The 19,651-nt window shown below is 49.2% G+C and overlaps 2 protein-coding genes across 10 annotated transcripts in view; one reads left to right on the top strand and one right to left on the bottom strand.

Annotated features, from left to right (window-relative positions):
- The window catches only part of HIPK2 (homeodomain interacting protein kinase 2), a 127,089-nt gene extending 121,187 nt beyond the window's left edge, over window positions 1-5,902 (bottom strand). For both annotated transcript variants that reach the window (XM_030263229.4, XM_030263231.4), the window contains exon 1: window positions 5,352-5,902. In XM_030263229.4, the coding sequence (XP_030119089.4) occupies window positions 5,352-5,370 (19 nt within the window). In that variant the 5' untranslated portion in view covers window positions 5,371-5,902. The remainder of the gene's footprint in view (window positions 1-5,351) is intronic.
- Window positions 5,903-6,596: 694 nt separating this feature from the next.
- TBXAS1 (thromboxane A synthase 1) overlaps window positions 6,597-19,651 on the top strand; it is a 259,778-nt gene continuing 246,723 nt past the window's right edge. The window contains exons 1-4 of one of the 8 annotated variants that reach the window (XM_072923497.1): window positions 6,597-7,045; window positions 7,829-7,956; window positions 15,903-16,084; window positions 16,351-17,929. The gene's annotated coding sequence lies outside the window, so the exon portion shown is untranslated. Of the gene's footprint in view, window positions 7,957-15,902; window positions 16,085-16,350; window positions 17,930-19,651 lie in introns of all 8 variants that reach the window. The other 7 variants (XM_072923496.1, XM_072923495.1, XM_072923493.1 and 4 more) reach the window with 7 other exon arrangements.

Genomic DNA, 19,651 nt, shown 5'->3' with positions numbered 1-19,651 from the left:
GAGTAAGCTATAGAGGCCATGAGTCAGAAAGGTACTTCAGCGTGCGGCCACCTTTAAAGACTAAACAATCCTAATGAAGTCAGCAGCACTATCTGTGAGCTTAAATTTAGGTACAGACCTGAAAATATCTTCTTAAATTGGGATCAGAGAGGAAAAGTGTCAAACCTTAAAAAAAACCCAGCAAACCAGTCTTAGCCTACCTGTTCACTACAGACACAGGGATGGGGACACCGTAACAGCTGTAAACCCACAACTGAATGCCTTTGCAAACTCTTCTCAGGGGTCTTGCCCATGGGCAGCACTATCACAGCTGCCCGGAGTCCTGCAGCTAGAAGCTGTCTCATCTGCCTCATACTGGTGTCTTAGCCTGGTCTGAGCAGAAAGTGACTGCACTTCTCTTGACCTCACCATCTGGCAGGACAGCTCAAACACCATCACCTGGGACCCACTTGGTGAGGTCCACAATCAGGACAGGGATTTACTTCCAGGCCCAGGTCATCAATCCTCTCATGATCTGACCTCCCAACTGTCCTCCTGACCAAACATTCACATACTTTTATGCACTACTGCTGTGACGTGGCCAAAATCGAGCCTTATTCATTTAGCCATGCAAGCCCAATATCTATCTCCAAATACACAGTCTAACTTCCCAGGGCTGAACTAACTTCAAAAGCCTCACAGGCATCAAGGAGGTCTCTAGGCTGTTTCCCAACAGTAGAAGAACCTACACTGAACATCAACCACAGGCAACTCTTATCCTGTTTGGATGGAACCAAATCCAGTGGTCTCGAAGCACCATGTAAAACTGGGCAGTAAATAACAACCGCTAAGCAAATGGGGAAACCTAGTGATGGACAAATGAAAATTACTTCACTTCCTAGGCCAGCTGAGGTGTCCAACTGAAGACAACAGGTCTTCCCCACCTGTTACAGCCACGAAGAGGAATGCACTGCACAGAGTCCAAGGGCTGATGACTGTGGTGAGCAACTGGGCTTGCCTCTTTGTCTGCTCACCCCAACCTCTAGTCCCAGCAATGCTCTTTCCCCTTCTGAAAATAAACCAGCATTTTTCACCCATTATATAGCAAAGTTGTTTAATCACTAGACACAGCAGCATGATAAGAACAATAATTTTAACTAGAGGGACCTTCCTGTTATCCTGGCTATAGCCATATCCTGAGCAACTAAAAACTTAGGCTTTTAGTCCCAGCACTGAAATAGCTTAAGTTCTGGTTATTATTTCATAAACAGGAAGTGTCTCTGAGTTATCATCTCCCTGCATGAACTTTGGGGTAAAGACCTTTACTCTGCCTCACTGGGGCCACCTCCCTGATGAGCAAGTTTTATGTGCTTTGGTGAGATTTGAGGATGAACTCAAAACCCAGCAGGGCTGGCCTGTTTCTTGCATTAAATGGGATCTGATCCCCAACGAGTACAGGGTCAAATTTTCCAGCTTTCCCAGCCCCACGTGTGACAAGGATAGCGTGCAGGCAGGTCCCTGCCTGTGCTCAGCTCTAGCAGCCACACCAGTGGCAAGGTGCAATTTACAAATATTACCCAGATTAATTCCATGAGCCACCCACATAGAAAACTACCGATGTGGCTGCTAAAAATACACCCTGAATTGCAACAAAGTTGTCAAGAATAAGTAAGAAGCTAAGTGAAGAGGAACAAAACCAAAACAGAGGTAATCACTGTTTAGAAAATAAAGGTTAATACATATAAATACCTCTCTTTACACAATTGTGAAGGATGCCAGGTACGAGACGCCAAGGAAATCACTGGAGACACCCTTCCTAGGCAAAAATCCACCCACAGCCTGTGATGTCTGGCAGACCCCCCTCTTAATTTGGGGTCTCCCCTGGACCATAGAGCCTGGCTCTGTTCTCTGCACAGCAGGAAATGTCCCAAGGGGAGTGCACAGGTGAGAGTAACACTGTGTAGAGAAGGGTCCAGAGAACCAGATTCTTGCCTGGCTTAAGCCATTCACCTCCTCTAAAGACAGTACAGCCACTCCTGATGAAATGACATCTCTGGTGCCAGAAGGATGGCAGCCACTAGTTTGCCCCAAGTCTAGAGCAGAGGCCATGTAGGATTACACCTGATGAGGTCTGCTTTGAAACTCATTTCCTTGTACAGCTCACAAACGAAACTAAAAACCAGGTCAAACATTGCGCAGCAGTGTTACTTCTGTTTTGTTTCACTTGTTATATTTTTATGTCCTTCATTTTACTGCTAAGCTCTCCACCATCCAGGAAAAAAGAAAAAAAAAAGAAAAAAAAAAAAAAAAAAAGGATGAGGAAAAACCCAGGAGAGGAGAAGACAAGAGCAAAACCTCCAAATCATTTAAAACAAATGGGAAAATTCTCCTGGCACAGTGTGTGTGGGAGAGGATTTCACACCAGATAGTCACTTATTTATCATGCCTCGCCTATTAATATCAGGTGAGGCACCATTCTGCTTCCCAGAAATGGTATTTAAGCCAGCTGCTCTGCACAAGCACACACCACCCTCACCTGCACGTCAAGAATGCTGGGTGACTTTCTGCCTGTGCTCTATGGTACCACTCACTTAAATTTCTACTGGAACCACTTCATAAGGCCTTTGAGGTGTCGCATTTCCTCCCAGGGTGCTTTTTCTGTCAAAGAGCCTATGTTCTGAAATCGGTACGGCGGGGATAAGGTTTCACCTCCCCTCGCCTGCCTTGCGGTGGTGGCGGTGGGCGTGCATGTGTGCCACCCGAGACCGCTGGGCCAAGGGCAGGAGCAGAGCTGTGCCTGCCCGTCACAGTGCTGACCCGAGCCCTCGGCTCCTGTGCTCTCCTCAGTGGCCTGGCTCTACCTGATGCTCCAGAGAAGGGCTACAGACCGAAATGGCTATGCACATAACGTGAGGCTCGCAGGGGAGGATGGCAGTCCTTGCCTCCCTCCAAGGAGGAAATTGCATCCCCCGCGATAAATAAGTTTTTATCTATGCACTGCGATATTGCAGGGAATTCTAAGGACCTCTCATAGCAACTAGGAGGCAAAAAACAATCATTAACCCCTCCTCCACCTCCCTCGAAGCCATTCAGCAGCAATTTAACCCGCAAGCATATCGCAACACAACAGAGATAAAACAATTCCTATCAGCCTTTATGCTATCTCCGGCTCCTGCCATTTAGGATATTCACCTATTTTGAGGCTTAAGGCATGCTGCAGAGCCTGGGCGCAGACCCTTCCGTATCTGCTGCGGGGAATTTGTTTCTACGGGTCACTTTCAGGGTATTTTTTTCTATCTGCTCTGTTTTTCCAGTCAGGCAGAAGCAGGAGCGCCGCTGAAGTTAGGATGCTCTAAGGAACCGCTAAACTTCCACCGCACGCTCCGGTGCAGCACCGCCGCCCCCTCCTCAGGAAGAAGCCTGCTCGCCCCGGCAGTGGCCGGGGCCTCGTGTCCTCTCCTCTTTCCTCCCCTCCCCTCTGCTGCCCTGCCCGGCTCCGGGGAGGCGGCCGTGCCGGCGCTCGCCCGCTGCGGCGCGCCGGGAAGGGGAGCGCGGCCGGGCTGACCGCAGGCCCCGCGGCCCCTCCGCCCCGGCTGCTACGGACGCGCCGGGCGCCGCCGCTCTCCAAGGAGCACCGCACGGTCCCGCACCGCCCCGCACGGCCCCGCACCGCCCGCCGGATGCGGCCCGGCGAGGAGCGAACTTCAGAGCAAGCGCCGCATGATCCCCGCGGCCGGCGGCGCCCGCAGGGCAGGCTCCGCGGCCGGCGGCGCGATGCCGGCCAGGCCTCACCGGCCCGGTCACACCGCGGGGGGGTCAGACGCGGCCCCGGGGCCGTCGGGCGGGGGCCGGGCAGGTACGCGCCCGGGCTGCGAGCTCCGCGCCGCGGCGGGGGTCGGCGGCGGCGGCTCCCCCCGCCCGCGGCGGGCCCCGTGCCGGGGGAGGCGCCGGGGGCGGCCCGGGCGCGGGGCGGGAGCGGCGGGGGGGCTGCCCGGCCGGGGCCGGGGCCGGGGCCGCTCGGTGGCGCGGCGCGGCCACCAGAGGGCGCCGCCGGCGGGCTGGCCTCGACCGGCACCCCGGGCCCGCCGCGGCCCCTCCGCCGGCACCGGCCCCGGCACCGCCGCGGCCCCCGGCTCCCCGCCGGCTCCGCGCCCCGCCGGCCCCGTGCCCGGCCGCGGCGAGCGCGGGGAGGGCGGCTGTGCTCCCTGCGCTAGCGAAAGTGCTCCTCTTTGTCTGCCCGCCTCCGGCGGGGTCCGAACTCCGAACAGCGGGTGAGCCCGGGGCTGCCCAGAAATAACCCGGCGGGCCACCGGTAACTTTACACCGCCCGCCGAGCGCCCTCCGCGCGGGCGCCGCAGCCCGGGCTCTGTTTCCTCCTCAGATAAGTTTTACCGGCCTCGCCATGGGGAGGAAAGTGCCGTGTCTCCGTGCCGCCCCCCCCCACCGCCACCGCTCCCCTCCGCGCCCGGGTCTCCGCCGCCGCGGGCCGAGCGGCCCCCGGGCGGGATGGCGCGGCCGCCGAAGGATGTCCCTCCGCTTTATGTAACGCTCCCCGGGCAGCGCCGAGCCGGGAAGGGTGACGGGGAAGGGTAAATGCGTCGCGAGGGGATTTAAATTAACCTCGATACATCTTTGAATTTTCTTTTTAAACAGACACCCTGTACTACACTTCGATCTAACACACACAGCCGTATACATACACGCACACACACACACATATACATATATAAATGTGTATATATCTATATCTATATATATATAATTATTGTGATTTTTTTAACCCGAAAGAAACTAAGTTGGGGTACTTGGGCTTCTCGCCGCAGCCCGGGCTGGACTGAAGGAGAAGCCCGAGGAGCTGACAGCAGGCTCCAGCAGCCCTGTCCCCCGCCGCCGCTGCCCGCGGAGTCCCCGCGCCTCGGAGGAGAGGATCCACGGAGGGGGAACTCCCGGGAAACCGGCGAACGGAGAGGGGTAGCCGGTCCTGGGAATGCGAACTGCGGCGAGGGGCAGGCAGGCAGCAGGCACACACATACACACACATACATACACACGCACACACACGGAGGCGCAGGGCAAGCTCCGTCCACCTCATTGTTCTTCTCGGCACCGGCACGGACTTCACCCACCGCCCCCCGCCGGGGACCGAGCGCCCGGGACCGCGGGGCCGGGGACCGGCAGAGCCGGGGGCGACCCGCGCCTCGCCCCGCTCCCGCCGGGCGCCGGTCGGGCGATGGTGCCCCGCCGCCTCCCCGCAACATCGGCCGGGGGACGGCGAACCCCGGGCGGGCGGCCGGGGACCCCCTGCTCCCCCCGCCCTCCCCCGCTGCGGCCGGGCCAGGGGTGCCGGCGGGGCGGGCCGGGCCGGGGCTTACCTTCGTACATGGGGGCCATCGGTGCAAGGACGCCTGTTATTCATGGCAACGCCGCCACGAACGACGCGAGATCGCAGCCCCCCAAACTCAACACACATCTGCCATCTTGAGCGGGTGTCTCTCGGCGGAGGCGAAGCTGCCGCCTGCCTTCTGCATCGCTGCCCACCTCAGCGCGGGGGGAGCCGGGCACATCCAGCCCCGCTGCCGGCCCTCCGACGCGGCCGGGGCGGGCGGGCGAGCGGGCGGGGGGCGGCGGCGCCGGGCCGGGCCGGGCCGGGCCGGGGCCGGGGCGAGGCGCGGGGCCGGGCAGGGGCGGCGGGCGGCGGGGCCCCCCCGGCTCGGGACGGCGGCGCTGGGGAGGGAGGGAGGGAAGGAGAGAGGGAGGGAAGGAGAGAGGGAGGGAGGAAAGGAGAGGGAGGGAGGGAAGGAGGGGGGCTGGCGCCGTGCCCCCGCTCTCAGCGCGGCATGGCTGCGTGTACCGGGGCGCCTGCAAAAGTTGCACTGGGGGTGAGAGAAAGGGAGAGAGAGACGGAGGGAGAGAGAGGGAGACGGAGACCGAGACGGAGAGGAGGAAAAAAAAAAAAGAGGAAAAAAAAAAAAAAAAGCAGCGAAGGGAGTTTGCAAATAATCAAGCGCCGATGGCACCGATCGCGGCTTCCCAGAAGGAGCGGGAGCGAGCGAGAGAAACCCTCTGCTGAGATTATGTGGGATCTTGTTTAACAACACATTTCAATCAGGAGAAAAAAGGAACAGTCAACAGAAGTTGGTGAAACACTTCTGTCTTCCCCCCCTCCTCTTTATAGAAAAGAGAGGAAAGGAAAAAAATAAAAAGGCAGCTGATTGAAGCTTTGCAACTCACTGGCTGTGGGGATCATATAATTTGTGCTCATGTTTTACAATAGCATGGAAAATTCCTACCTCTCCCCCTCTCCCCAAATAAATCTTCTATTCCCTCAAGGCATTTCACAATCTGGTTCGCTGACAAAAGTTCCGATTAATCTTTTTTTTTTTTTTTTTTCGTTTAGCTTACTTGCAGTGTAAATATTTAGCGGATGCATTTAAAATAAACATACGTTGTTGCTTTTAGGAGTCAGGTTGTGTTTTTGTTTTGTTTTGTTTTATTTTGTTTTAAAAGGAACCACATCAAAGAAGTGTTTACTAACTGAGATTGACAGCCTATTCTCCCCCTCCCGCTCTTCCCTCCCCCCCCCCCCCAGCCCCCCCGGTTTTTTTTAATTTTAAATCATCCGTCTCTCCGATTGAGCTCTTGCTGTAGGAGCACCAACCCGACGAGCATCATTTTTGTTGGTGCATAGAGGAGAGCTGTAGGTGAAGCCAGAGGATCCCCCTTTGCCTGACAGGAGCTTTACAAAGGAAGGTCAGTCACCAGGTACCCATTACGCAGGCAAAGGAAGCTGAGACTCATGCAAAGCCTCTGGCAAAGGTGGAAACAAAACCTCGGGCTGTGATCCTGCATTAACAGCCGTCTGGATCTTCCTGCCTGGAGCTCCTTACAGATGAGCAGTCTGGGACTGGACCGGTGAAGACGTAACTCCCTTTGTGCCTGCTGATGCCCCGAAAGGCTGCCTCTCGCTGCTGCTGGTGCCACCCAGACCTCTGCCACCGCAGCACCTGGTCGCAGCAGGGCTCAACACCCGGCTACTCCCACTGATGGCTCGAGGGCGAGGCAAGAGGTAACTTTTACTTGGGCATTTCAGTGCGAGCCAAGCACTCCAGCCAGCGTGGCCCTTGTCTCGGGGTGCTGCGGGTGCCTACGCTGGCAGACAAAAGCAGGTCAGGGAACAACCCATGCTGACCAGCCGATGGAGCAGGATGGCCACGGCTGCGCTGCGGAGGATGTGATCCCCAGGCTCCTGTGGGCCATCTTTGTTTGCAAGGTATCTTCAGTGTTTTGCATGATTTTTCTTCCTCCCCTGAAAAATGCCTGAAACTACAGAAGAGCTGTCTCTCGCCCCATTAGCATTCTGTTTGCAACATGAAGCTGAGGATACATTTTAAATGTGTCAGGGAGTGCCACGCAGGGCTGGTTGAGGTGATTGAGGGCTCAAAAGCGGGCTGGGATGGCACTGGAGGAGTATGTACAGCAGAGGGAGCAAAACCTGCTCCCGTCTCATCCCTGGTTCATTTTGAGAAGTGATCCCTAGATCAACCATCACTAAATCTTGGAAAGAAATGGATCTGCCTTCAGCTGGACCACTGGGGAAGTCCAGGCCACAGGTGGAGGGCAAGTGTGCAGATGACAGCAGACACAGCATTTGAACTTGTTTCTTGTCCCTCTTTTATTTAGCTATGGCCACCCTCAGGGTTCAGCTCTAGGCATGAGTGGAAAGCCTCATATTTTACTGAAACGTGTTTCTGGTCATTGTAATTCTCTACTGCTGCCTTCTTTATGATGGAGAACCTTATCTGCTCCCCAAGGCTACTGATGCTTCTGATCCCAGCCTGCCTCCCTGCAGGGGGAGACACAAGAGGAGGAGATGTGGAGAAGTGTTGGAGAAGAGCAGAGGACAAACCTAGAGGAGTGGGCTGCTACAGGAACCAGCTTCACTTCTTGGCGTTGCATTCTGCTGCAGCATGGCTCCAGGTCAGTCACATCAGCCTCCCTCTCCTCAGCTGCAGAATGGGGGCACATGTACCAGTCTTTTCTGCGTGAGACTGCACAGATAGTTTCTTCTCCCTTTCTTTCACCCTGGGCTATCCCACAGCCTGTAGGGTCTGTATTAACTCCACATCCATCAAAGCTGGGATGACACAGAAGCTTAAAATAGAAACCAAATCCACTCCTTGCTGAAAGAAAAGAAGGAAGGGGTTGTCAGAGATGTCTGCAGGACTCACCATATGTGGCCTGGGCATGGAAGCGGTGCCCCCTGGCCCTGTGGCTGGTGGGTGGAGCATGAAGGGTGACACAGGAACATCCAAACCTGTGTGTGACATACTTAGGGAAATGCTAAAGCTGTTGGCTTCAAAGCATGGGTTAATCTGCTTGTCTTAGGGAAAAGGTGCTGAACTTGATGGACTGCTTGGCTGGTCCAGGACTGCAATTCCTGAATGCCTCTCAAGTTTGGTATCGCCAAGGACATTACAGACTCTCATCCACTTACAAATTCTTCCAAGATAGGAAAATGAATGGGTATGTTTTCACCAACAAGGACTGTTCTGATCTTACATGTTTTTAAATGTTGTTGCCAAATGAGGCAACATAAATAAAACCCCACCCCAACAGGTCCTGACCTCGGCCCCAGACTGGCTGTGGAAACATGGTGCATAGACAATGCTGGTGTTTTCTGGGCATGTAGAGGGAGCAGGGATTTGCCCAAACATGCAGAGCCTTCCTCCCCAGGGACCTCCTCCTGAGTGTCTCTTTTGGAGAGGACATAGGGCACGTGATTGGAGCTAAGCGGGTACAACCCCTTTCTCTACGTTCCCAGTGCTGTGAAGAGATGGGGATGCACTCTGACCCAGCTCTGAGCCTACAACCTTCCTCCCATTCTCCCCAAAACTGAGCACTCCAGGATGCTATACCCTTTGTCATCTGGGTCTCTGAGCCAAGGCCAGAGCTGTGGTGTGAACATACCTGTTGGGAGCCAGTCATCAGCAGTGCCACTGCAACAGCCCCAGATCAAGGCCATTCTCTGGAGAGATCATGGTCCACTCTCTTCCTGCCTGAGGCTGCAGGGGCTGTCACTGAAATTTTGCATCCTGAGAGACTTTCCCACCTCTTCTCTTTGTCCCCTTCACTTTGTGAGAGGATGGCAAGCCAGCACTGGAGAAGCACCTTTTAATGCCCCATCTGCAGGTTTTTTCATTTCTCTATTTGCATAATTGGGTCTGTCATAAGCCCAGCCCTAGTCTAGGTGCAGGTACATGGCATGCTCAGCTGTGTCATGGAGCACCACATGCCATCAAGGCAGCAGCATGCCCAGCTATGTCTGATGTGGCTGCCGGGTGGTGGTGGCAGGCACTAAGCCAGGGACAAGAGGGGTGGCCTCTTTACAGCACTGGGCTGGCACTCAAAGAATCTCCATTTCTGCCCCACATATGGAAACCTTGGTGGTCTTGGCGTGTAACTCCTCCAGAAAGGCACCTGGTGTTTCGCTGGTGTGTCTCAGGGGCCTGCTGGTAACAACCTAAGCCTATACTTAATTGCAGAGGGACCAGCAGGAGTTACTGTTTCTTGCTGGAATCGGAGAGAGTTTGGGCTTCTTTTTCTTTTCCCTTAGAAATTATTACAGATTTTAAAAGTCAAGTTTAACAAGAAAGGCAGAGGAGTTTTAAAACATAAGTTTTGGTCATCATTCCCATTTTAGGTGAGATGTTTGAGTGGATGCTCTTTGGTCTCTCAGAGCCAGAAACACTACGGTGGTATCACCTCCTCTTCTTTGGTGCCTCTGCCAGACCCTGCCTGTGGACCCTGCTGCTGAGATGCAATTTATTCCTCTTCCCTCCAAAGCTCAGGTGTCTGTGGCTCCCAGATTTCTTGGTTCAGTGTCCATCCACTGCATTTATTTCTTTGGAGAGATTGAGCCAAAAACTGTACTAATAAAAGATTGTACAGTACATTAAAAACAACACCACCAACAAAAACATAACAAAAAAACCCCAAAAAATAAAACCTAAACCAAACAAAGAAACAAAAAGCCCCCCAAAAAAAGAAGAGAAAGGCTGTAAGCACACAGGGTGAGTATGTCCCCTTCAGTGACAACCTTTCATACCTGTTTGCCTTCACAGTGGAGCTGAAATGCAGCAAGTTGTTAACAAGGATCAGGCCCCAAATCTTTCACATTAAGCAAAGCAAAATATTTTTTTTGAACACCAGGGGAAGGCTTCCCAGTGAAATACACACAGTTGTTTTCTTTTTAAATGTAAATCAGTGAGGGAATGGACAGTTTAATTAAAAGCAAAATTATTAGGTAAGTGCTGAGGAAATCTACATTATTTGCTGGATACACTCACAAATTTTTACTGGTGAGTCAATTGCAATTTTTAATTTCTTTCCACCTAGTAAGACTAGCTCAGAGAGTAGCCACTGTGATGTGGAATATTTGGGGAAGGATTTTTCCACAGATAGCAGGAATGTCTGTTCTGTGTGCAAGTTGTGGATGTCCAGGCAGACTGCTATGATATGCACATTAAATCTCTGCTAATCAGAGAATATTCTGAGTTAGAAGGGACCTACAAGGATCATCATTAGCAAACATTTACTGTAGGCTACCTCTTGGCATTACCTGAAGAAAATCCTGTCCCTTGTGACAGGGATTTGGATTGCTGCTACTGTCACCTATCCCTCCACACACAAGCCTTTTTGCAGGCAGGTGTTTTGTGGAAGCCCCCCTGCCCCTTCCCTCAAGCCCATGCGTCCCTCTTCTGCACGGCAAATGATCCAGACGGACTTCCAAGCACACCAGAAAACAGGCAGCGTACCAGGCTGGGACTGTGGCTGCTTATTTTGTAAGGTTCTGAGGGAAGGCTCTTATCTTTGACTACATATGGAAAATATGCTGCATACTTGAGTAGGGCTGGGGTCTGATGGCTCTGTCACAGCTGAAGTTCAAAATAACAGCACAAAAACCTACAGCACAATTATCCCATGCACCAGCAATTGGGGCTTTATAAGAACTCAGATAGTTTTACTCAGCTGGAACATCAGTGGCTCCCTCAATGCAGCTCATGTGATGTAAATACCCCTTTCAGGGGGTAACAAATGGATCTACAGCGCAGGCATACAGAGGGATGAGACTTAATTCCTACTATGAAACCAGATGATGCTGATAAAACCTCTGTGGCTTCAACAGATGTACCCTGATGGACTGAGGAGTGTGGTGACGAGAAGCAGGACAGATGCAGTGAAACGCTTTGGGTATCATGGATGGAGGGAAGGTGCGATGCAAGCGCACAGCCTGATCAGGGCCCCGGGGAAGGCAGAGATCTGGGTCACCTCTCCCCAGCCCAACACCACATCTGATCACATTGCTCAGCTTGCTTCCCCGTCAGGAGTATTGCTGAAATAAATGCCCTAAAAATGGTGTGACCTCTCCATTTGAGGGGTTAAACACAATTTCCCATCGTCGAGCTTTTGCAGTTAGCTCAGGTATTGTTGCAGGATCTTGGATCCCTTTCTTCTTATTATTAATAAAAGAAACTTTGAAATATATTTTAAAGAAAAGTGCTTATCAGATAATGAAATTCTAGCTGTGGTTGTCTTTCAAACAACCAGGGCCATGATTTAATTGGAAGTAATTATAGACTTTTCTGAAGTATAATTTTTAGGGTATTTTTTCCCCTGACATTTGCAGTGTGGAAATTAAAAATAAAACTATGTCAGAAGCACAAGATTTCAATCTTTCTTCAAACAATAATGTGGGCTAGTGTCAGAGGTTTGTCCTTGGCTGGAAGAGAGAAAAACTTACAGAGGAAAATCCTTCTGGTAAAAATTGCCAATAGCACCTACTGGTACATTTGCTGTGCTGAGAAATTCCTGAGAGACTCCTGCTTCCAAGAGCTCACTGGAAAGCCTCCTACCTCTGCTGCAGTGGGAAAGGGCACATCAGTACCTAGCTCCTGAGAGCACCACATTTGTAATGCAGGCTTTGTTACTTATTCCACCGGCAAAGCTGGATTAAAAGGTACACTTAGAGCAAGGAAAAGAATTTCCCATTCTATAAAAAAAAAAAAAAATTAAATGTAGTCCTTGTATCCTGCTGAAAACAAACTTATCTCCATACTTGTTTTTCCCTCAATAATTTTTTTTCACATTCTTAAACAGGAATTTTTTCAAATTATCTCTTTGTAAATTTACCCTGTTTTCACTTTGCAATTTCTCATCCTCCTTTGGTTACACCATCAGTGTATCCCCTAAACTTTGACTCACGCTGTCTTACTGAAAGTGCCATTTCCAAGGGAGGGAGAGTCTCTGTAGGAGGAACTTAACCTTTTTAATGGCCAGTGGCATCATCAGGTCCCCGTGGGCAGAGCCTGAGCTCCTGCCAACCTGTGTGGCTCTGCTGGTACTGGTCATGCTGTGATGCCCCTGGACACAGGCAACCACTCAGTGGACAGTTTGGCTCAGCCTCCTAAAACACTTTCTCCAGACTTTAAATCATTTCTGTAGGGATGGGGATGCACACGTGATGAATCATCTTGCACTCTGAATTCTCTGCTTCTGGATCTGCAATTTTATAACTAATGCCCATTTAAAATCCATTCCTGAACACCAGTCAAAGGGAAAGAAAGGGACTATTTCAGATTAAAAGGGCAACACATATGAAAAGAAGAAGTTCTATAATTTTCTGTATTGAATATGCTGTGATTCACTCTATAAAGTGCTGTAGAGGGTTGTATGAGGGATGCCCAGTTCTGCAAAGTGTGTTGACTTTTTGATGAGGCATTAGGTGAGGTTCCCTATCATTACAGGCTCTATGGTGTTATTAACAGGATGATTTACAAGCCAAATTCATACTGGGCAATGCCTGCCTGGCCCCCGCATGTACCCCACCTCACTGTTCAGCTTTATTTATTCCACTTCACTCTCCACCTCAAAAAATCCCATTGTGTGGCCTTTCCATTGACGAGCAGCTATATTTCATCTCAGACATGCCTTCAGCAACAAGGGAAGGGATTTCCCTCTACTCTTCAGCCTCTGAAAAAGCTTTCTCAAAGAGATTCATTTTATTATATAGGAAAAAATTTATACAGACTGAGGTAAAATTTTGGTCAGGCTTTATAAAACAAACACAGTGTCTTTAAAGTAATAAAACTTTCTGTGGCACTTTGCCAGAGTTGATCTTCTATGCTATACTTCAGGGATAAGTATGGATGTGCTGACAGAAACCTCGTGGCTTCCAACCTCTGTGATGTGTAGAGCCTCAAGGGATTTTCTGGAAAGAAACTGCTTTTCCGAAGTTAAACATTTTTATCCCCCCTCCCAAAATGGCCATCAGCCCAGCAGTGTTTGAAAGACAAGCACATGTGTCTACTTCCACACCTTTCATGCCATCAACAGAAAATATTTGAAATTGCAGGCAAAGTTTCCAAGAAAGCAGAGATGGAGATTTTCTTTGCTTTAAATTTCCAAGTACCTTCCAGCAGTTCTTCCCCTGTCTTTGCACCACTCCCTTTCTCACCTGGGAGCCTGGAGATCTGAGCCCGTGACCTGACCATGGACCTGTCTGAAGACTCTGTGTGCTCAGGTACTGTGGACCAAGGAGTACATTTGGTACAGGCAGTGCCAGACACAGCACAGCCCTGAGCTTGGTGGGAGCCTTCTGTCCAGGGGTGGAAAAATCTTCTAGTATTTTCTTATTTGGCTATGCAGTGGATATTCTCCCTTTTTCCAACCCAAATCTCTATGAGAACCAAACCTGGCCATGATGTCCATCACTGTTAATGCTGTACCAAAAGCTAAGCTATTGGTGAAAGCTGGACACAAAAGCATTGTGCCTTGCTGATTAGTCACAAACTGTGACTATCACAGCTTGAAAAATTGTGATCATGAGGTCTTGTCTTGCGACCCTGCTGCCCACCCTCTTCCACACAGGGAGAGAAGAATAAATATTTACTATTTCGCAAAATAACACCCAGCCACACTCACCCTTTCTGCTGCAATGTAGTTCATCTAATTGAAATAAGAACATAAGTAAATTGTTTGTCAAGGTAGTTTATTAGGAAGAGATTGCTGTGTCAGGAGCTCCCTCACTGCGAGAGATGCTGTGTTGTCTCTCTTAATATTTAATGTTATTTTAATAATATTTCCCAGTTAGGGGTGCAGGCTGATGCTATAGATTAAAGCCTGCCAAAGTGGGGAGGAATAAAAGCTTGAGGTCAGCTTCATTCCATTGACTTTTCCACCTGGAGGCTGGGCAAAGATCAATGCTGCACCTTTTCCAAGGGACTCAACCACTCCCTGGTACTTTTCTCAGCAGCTTTACCTCAGATTTGTGGATTTTGCCTTTCACTCACTCAGAAGGACACTTTAAAATATGAGGATCACATCCTGAGGAGGCAGATATAAAAAACCCACCTTTTTTTTCCTTTGACAAACCCATTTCTCTTTGCAATGCTGTTCCACTTGGGCTCATTATTCAAACAGCACCATAAACTACTGAATTTCTCCCAAGCTCATGACTGCATCTGCAGCTACAGCACTCTTGATCCTCGGTGACAAGCCTTGTTTTGGAAACCTATGGGTTAAAGTTAGAAGTCTTTTAGCCCAAGGAGTGGGGATCTGCAGCTTAAGTATCAAAGGTCCCTGCTCATAAAGCATCCATCGATGCTGCCTCGGTGTCACCCTCCAGCCCTCCCAGACTGCCTTGGCTGCAAAGCTGCTGCACTGATGGTGCCTCAGCCCCCATGCCATCCCTCCAGATGTCTGCTGGCAGCAATGCCCAGCTCAGGCTCTTCCTTGTTGTGAAAGACTCCTGTTTGAAGGACCATGGAGTCAGATCCTTTTGCAGCTGCTGCATTCTTTTCCCAAACATCACTAGACAGTTCAATAATTACATGAACTTTGTAATCAGCTAAACTAGCATAGCCATCTACCTGATGTACATGTAGCACTTGTGAGTAATTTTACATCAAGGGCAGGTACTTTTGTTCTTAGTGCACAGGCCTTGTGCACAAACAGCAATAGAAGGAGGGCCCAATTATAAATAAACTGTCCTTAGTTGTCACTTTGCTGTCTCTGACTTCCCACGCATTCAAATGGTGAGGCTGATTCATTTAATCTTACTCTAAAGCAGCAAGCCACAGAGTCAGTTTCCTGACAGTTGCTTTAAAAAGAGTAGCTGAGCTCCCTTGAATTGTCTTCCCTTGTATTATATTTAGACATTGTGATTAGAGTATCTGTCATGATATGCTTTTACTTTAAGGCAGAAGTTCAAGCCGCTTCCTGAAAACAGAAATGCTCGTGGGAGCCGAAGGGGCACGAGTGCTGGGGTTCAGCTTTTGGGAGCAGAGATCTCCAGCACCACTTGTGCTGCTGGCTCTCCTGCACAGCCAGCCTCGTGAAAACCTGAGCTTTCAAATAAGTGCAACATTACTTACCATAATGAGACTACTGGGAAGGGTGGAGGCAGCGAAAGACTTCGCGGCTGTTTCCAAGGGTTTTAGAAATATCAGCTCAGCAATTCTTACCATCTTCCCTTCTCCCCTCCTTCCCTTTTCTCCCCTTCAAATCTTGTCAAAAGACTTGGATGCAAAATCTGGACACTCCTGTCATATGAACATGGCTTTTATATGTTTGTGTCATTGCAAAGCAGATTATAATGACTACACTTCATGCATTTTACCCTAATTAAGTCAGTGGAGGTTTCAATGCAGATACAAACTTGACATGCAGCTCTGCCCTTGACAATTGCCTACCAAAGAGAATACCTGAAAGCTTTTGTTTTGCTAAATATACTATTTAATATTTTGTAATGCTTGGGTAAATGCAGTCAGTGAATGTAGAGTCTTCTATGTTTCTATAGTATTGTGGAGGAGGTTATTAGAGTTTTGTTGAAGGAGGTTTCCTTGTTCCATCACTTGCTTTGTCAGAGCACTTGTCAGATACTGAACTGAAAGTTCCAGTCCTGCTGACCACCATCCATGATGAGGAGACCCCCAGACTCCAGCAGACTCTCAGCCACTGCTCTGATGGCAGGAGCTCTCCAGCAGCCTGGCAAATGCGACCAGGAGCTGGCAGACAGGACAAAGTCAAAGACCAGCTGGGCTTTGAGGTACAAGGAGGGGATGGGAAGGGATTTAATTTAACACACTGAATTTAAAGGTGAGTTTCTCCCATGTGCCTTTTGTAGCATGCCTGTATCCTCTAGCTGATCTACAGAGATTTGTAAATCTATTATTGCTTCCACATACCCTCAGAGAAACTTGTGCTTTATGTTTTGTGTGTAGAAAACTTTAGGTCCAAGGTTCACATTCAAGTGTTTATCCAATGTGATTGGATTACTATTCCTTTAAAACTGGTCATATTCCTTTTTTTCAGATAAAACTGTCATGCTAGAAGTATTCTACCATCCCTGTGTCTCCAGAGAGAATCTTGGAGACCTGAAGGTGACTTTTCTGAAAAATGGTCTCAATATAATTCCAAAAATACATTATAATTTGGAGCCTGCTCCTCAACCTCCAGCAGAGATCAGAGATCCCAGAAAAAATATTAAACACCATGCATTCCTAGGAGCTGAGCCTTTGGCTGTAGTGAATCAATCAACTATCCTTTTATCAGCCATATATAAACGGACTTAGGGCATTTTGAAGCCAAAGGCTACTAGTACAAGGCTGCTGGTTTAGGCTTTGTTTTTCATTAAAAAGTTTGACTCCAAAGGAAGATTATTGTTTTCAAACAGTGTTTTTTACATCTTCCTGTTATTTTCACCTTCAAGCTTGCTCAGCCAGTTGGGTATGAAAAACTTGTTCTTGCTTCCTAGTGGCAAGATCACGTGTTGGTGGTATGTATGGGGTGCTAATTGCTATCTGTCATTAGTATTTATGGGGTTCCAATCACTACAGCACCCTGGTGCCAGGTACAATATTGAGATAAGCAGGTAAGTTAAGGACTGTGGACTCTGCTCTTCCCACCCATAGTGCTTGGCCCCTTCAACTTGGAGACTTTGTCCTCTCACTCATGCTCAGATGCAGGGCACCTGAGAAGAAGTGAGGTTTGTGCTTTGCTGTGGAACAATGTCGACCTGTGAGCCCAGGCAGGCTGTACCCGTGGCTCCATCTCAGATCACATCCTGCTTCCATCTCATGCTGGCGTGTGACCCAAGGCACCGGCGCTGTGGCTGGTGGCACTGGGAGCAGAGCCCACAGAGCCTGTGACCTGCACACTAGCTGCTGCTGAACTCTTTTCCATAGAAGGTTTCCCAAAATCCAGCAAACTGTGTCAACTGGGGGAGTGGAAATCAATTGAAGTGCTGCTTCCCAGCCTGTGCAGGGTCACGGAAATTGTCCCAGTCAGACAGCATGGAAAGCTTTGATCTCTTTGGAGAAAGAGACTGCCATGAAGCAGAGGGCTGCTGGAGCCTGGCTGGTAATAATGGGAAGAGTTTCTTCTGGCTACTGGCACCAAAGAGACAGTTTGCTTCTCATACAAACTCAACCCTTTGACCAACTTGACCAAAGCTGTGGCCAGAGTCAGTCTCAGCCTGATTCTGAGAAAAGCACACGCCTGGAACTCCATTTCTACCACTACAGAGAAATTAATATGAACCCACAAGAAAGTGGAGATGAGATGAAAAAATGCAGGTCACGGTAGCAGCTAGTTCTTAAGTGGAACCAGCATAAATTTCTTTAATGTGGATATAGAAGGGGATGTGTTTTGTTTTTATTATTACTTGACTGTGGGAAGCTAAAGGGAAATTTTCTCACAACCCCAAGAAGTAAGTGTTCAAAACTAGTTTTAAAATGTGAAAATTAAAACAAAAAATTAGAAAGGAAATTGTGATGCAGGATCTGCATAAGATTTTTTTCCCTTCTTTTTGATCAGCTCTGATGGCTCTAAGTGATGTCCAAGGAGAAAGCTTGGTGATTTAGAGATGAAGAAGAAAGGAATCGCACCCTTGGTAAGCTCTGCCTATGGGACAGCAATCCCGGGACATTCTGAAAATGTTTGAATAAGGAATGTGCCATGAACCAACATTTATCTCCTGCTTACCCTTACAGCTATTTCCTTACCCTCAAATTTTCAGGAATGAAAAGCTGTAAGGATCAGCAATTACCCTGAGACTTTTCCTTTATGTACCACTGCTCACTCAAGAATTTCAGCCTATTACACAAATAGCAGTGACGTGCTTGTCAGGGCCCTTTGAAGCACAAAGTGTCATTGCTGCCAGCTTGGTTTCCTCAGCGGAAGAGCGGCAGCAGAGGGAGATGAAGGGATGGATGGAGGCTGCAATGTTGGGATGTTCTCCCCTTCCTCGCCTCCCCAAATCACTCATGCCCCTCCTGCTTCACCCCCATGGAGTTTTCTGGCCTCACAAGCCACCTAAGGCCGGGCTCTTTTGGGATGATAGAGCATTTCTGGATACTTGGGTGCACCTGGCAAACAGGGAATGGGTACCCAGCACCCAGGGCCAAGCAAGCCAGTGATCCTACCCCTGGATTGCTGAGAGCTGCTCCATGATGCCAGGAGGTTCACAGAGACAAGCAGGGCTGGAGGCAGGTTACACTGACTCCCAAGGACCAGACAGCTGCTTCCCGGGGAAAATACATGCCCACGTAAATAAAGAGGGACATAATTATAAATGAGTAATTAACTGAGCAGAAGTAAAAATGTGAAGCTGAAAGACTGAAAGAAAAGGGAAGTGCATACGCTTTTGTGTAGATGCAGAGGCTTGCATTTTACATCTAAAGAAATGGAGGAAGAAATTAAAATGCATATTTAGGAAAAAAAACATCCAATGGGAAATGTGAAAAGAACCACTTGTATGAGGAAGCCTCTGATCAGACAAAGCTATAAATGCACAATTCCAGATATCAACCATTTCTTTTTCAACAGGAGAAATTCCCAAGTAATTCATTCTGTACAGTTAAAGCAAACTTTTGGAAAAGCATCTGGGAATAATGACGGGAATTGTCCACCCTATGATTTTTGCTCCTGTCACAGGGCAGTATAAGTGAAGTGTTATCTATGCAGGAAACACTGCATTCCTTTCTTCTCATCACTATTTTGCTTACAGTTGAGTGTATTTATAGAAACCTGCTCCAAGACCTGAGATGCACTGCCACCAGTCTCCCAGCACTGTCCACTCAGCGGTCAGTGGAAGGATAAATCCATTCCTATCCAGGGAAATACCACTTCCCATAGAATCATAGAATGCCTTGTGTTGGAAGGCACCTTTAAACATCATCTGCTTCAACTCCCCTTCCACAGAAAGGGACATTTTCATCTAGATCATGTTGCTCAGAGACCTGTCCAACCTAACCTTGAAAGTTTTCAGGAGTGGGGCCTCTATCACTCTCTCTGGGCAACGTGTGTTAGCGTTTCACCAACCTCATTCTGAAAAATTTCTTCTGTTTATCAAGTCTGAATCTACACTGTTATAATTTAAAACTCTTACTCCTTGTTCTGTTGCTACTGTCCCTATTAAAATGTCAGTCTCCATCATTCTAATAAGCCCCCTTCAGATACTGGAAGGCCACTATAAGTTCTCCCAGGAGCCAGTTGAACAACCCCAAATCTCTCAGCCTTTCCTCATGGAAGAGGTGTTCCAGACCTCTAATCATCTTCAGATTAAGCAGAAAATGGCTTGTCAGGGATGTAGGATTACACTTAGAGAGCTCCA

This window comes from Taeniopygia guttata, chromosome 1A (assembly GCF_048771995.1).
Source record: "Taeniopygia guttata chromosome 1A, bTaeGut7.mat, whole genome shotgun sequence".
Classification (NCBI taxonomy): domain Eukaryota; kingdom Metazoa; phylum Chordata; class Aves; order Passeriformes; family Estrildidae; genus Taeniopygia; species Taeniopygia guttata.
The sequence above is the reverse complement of the archived record's forward strand: the minus strand, read 5'-3'. Positions and strand labels throughout refer to the sequence as shown.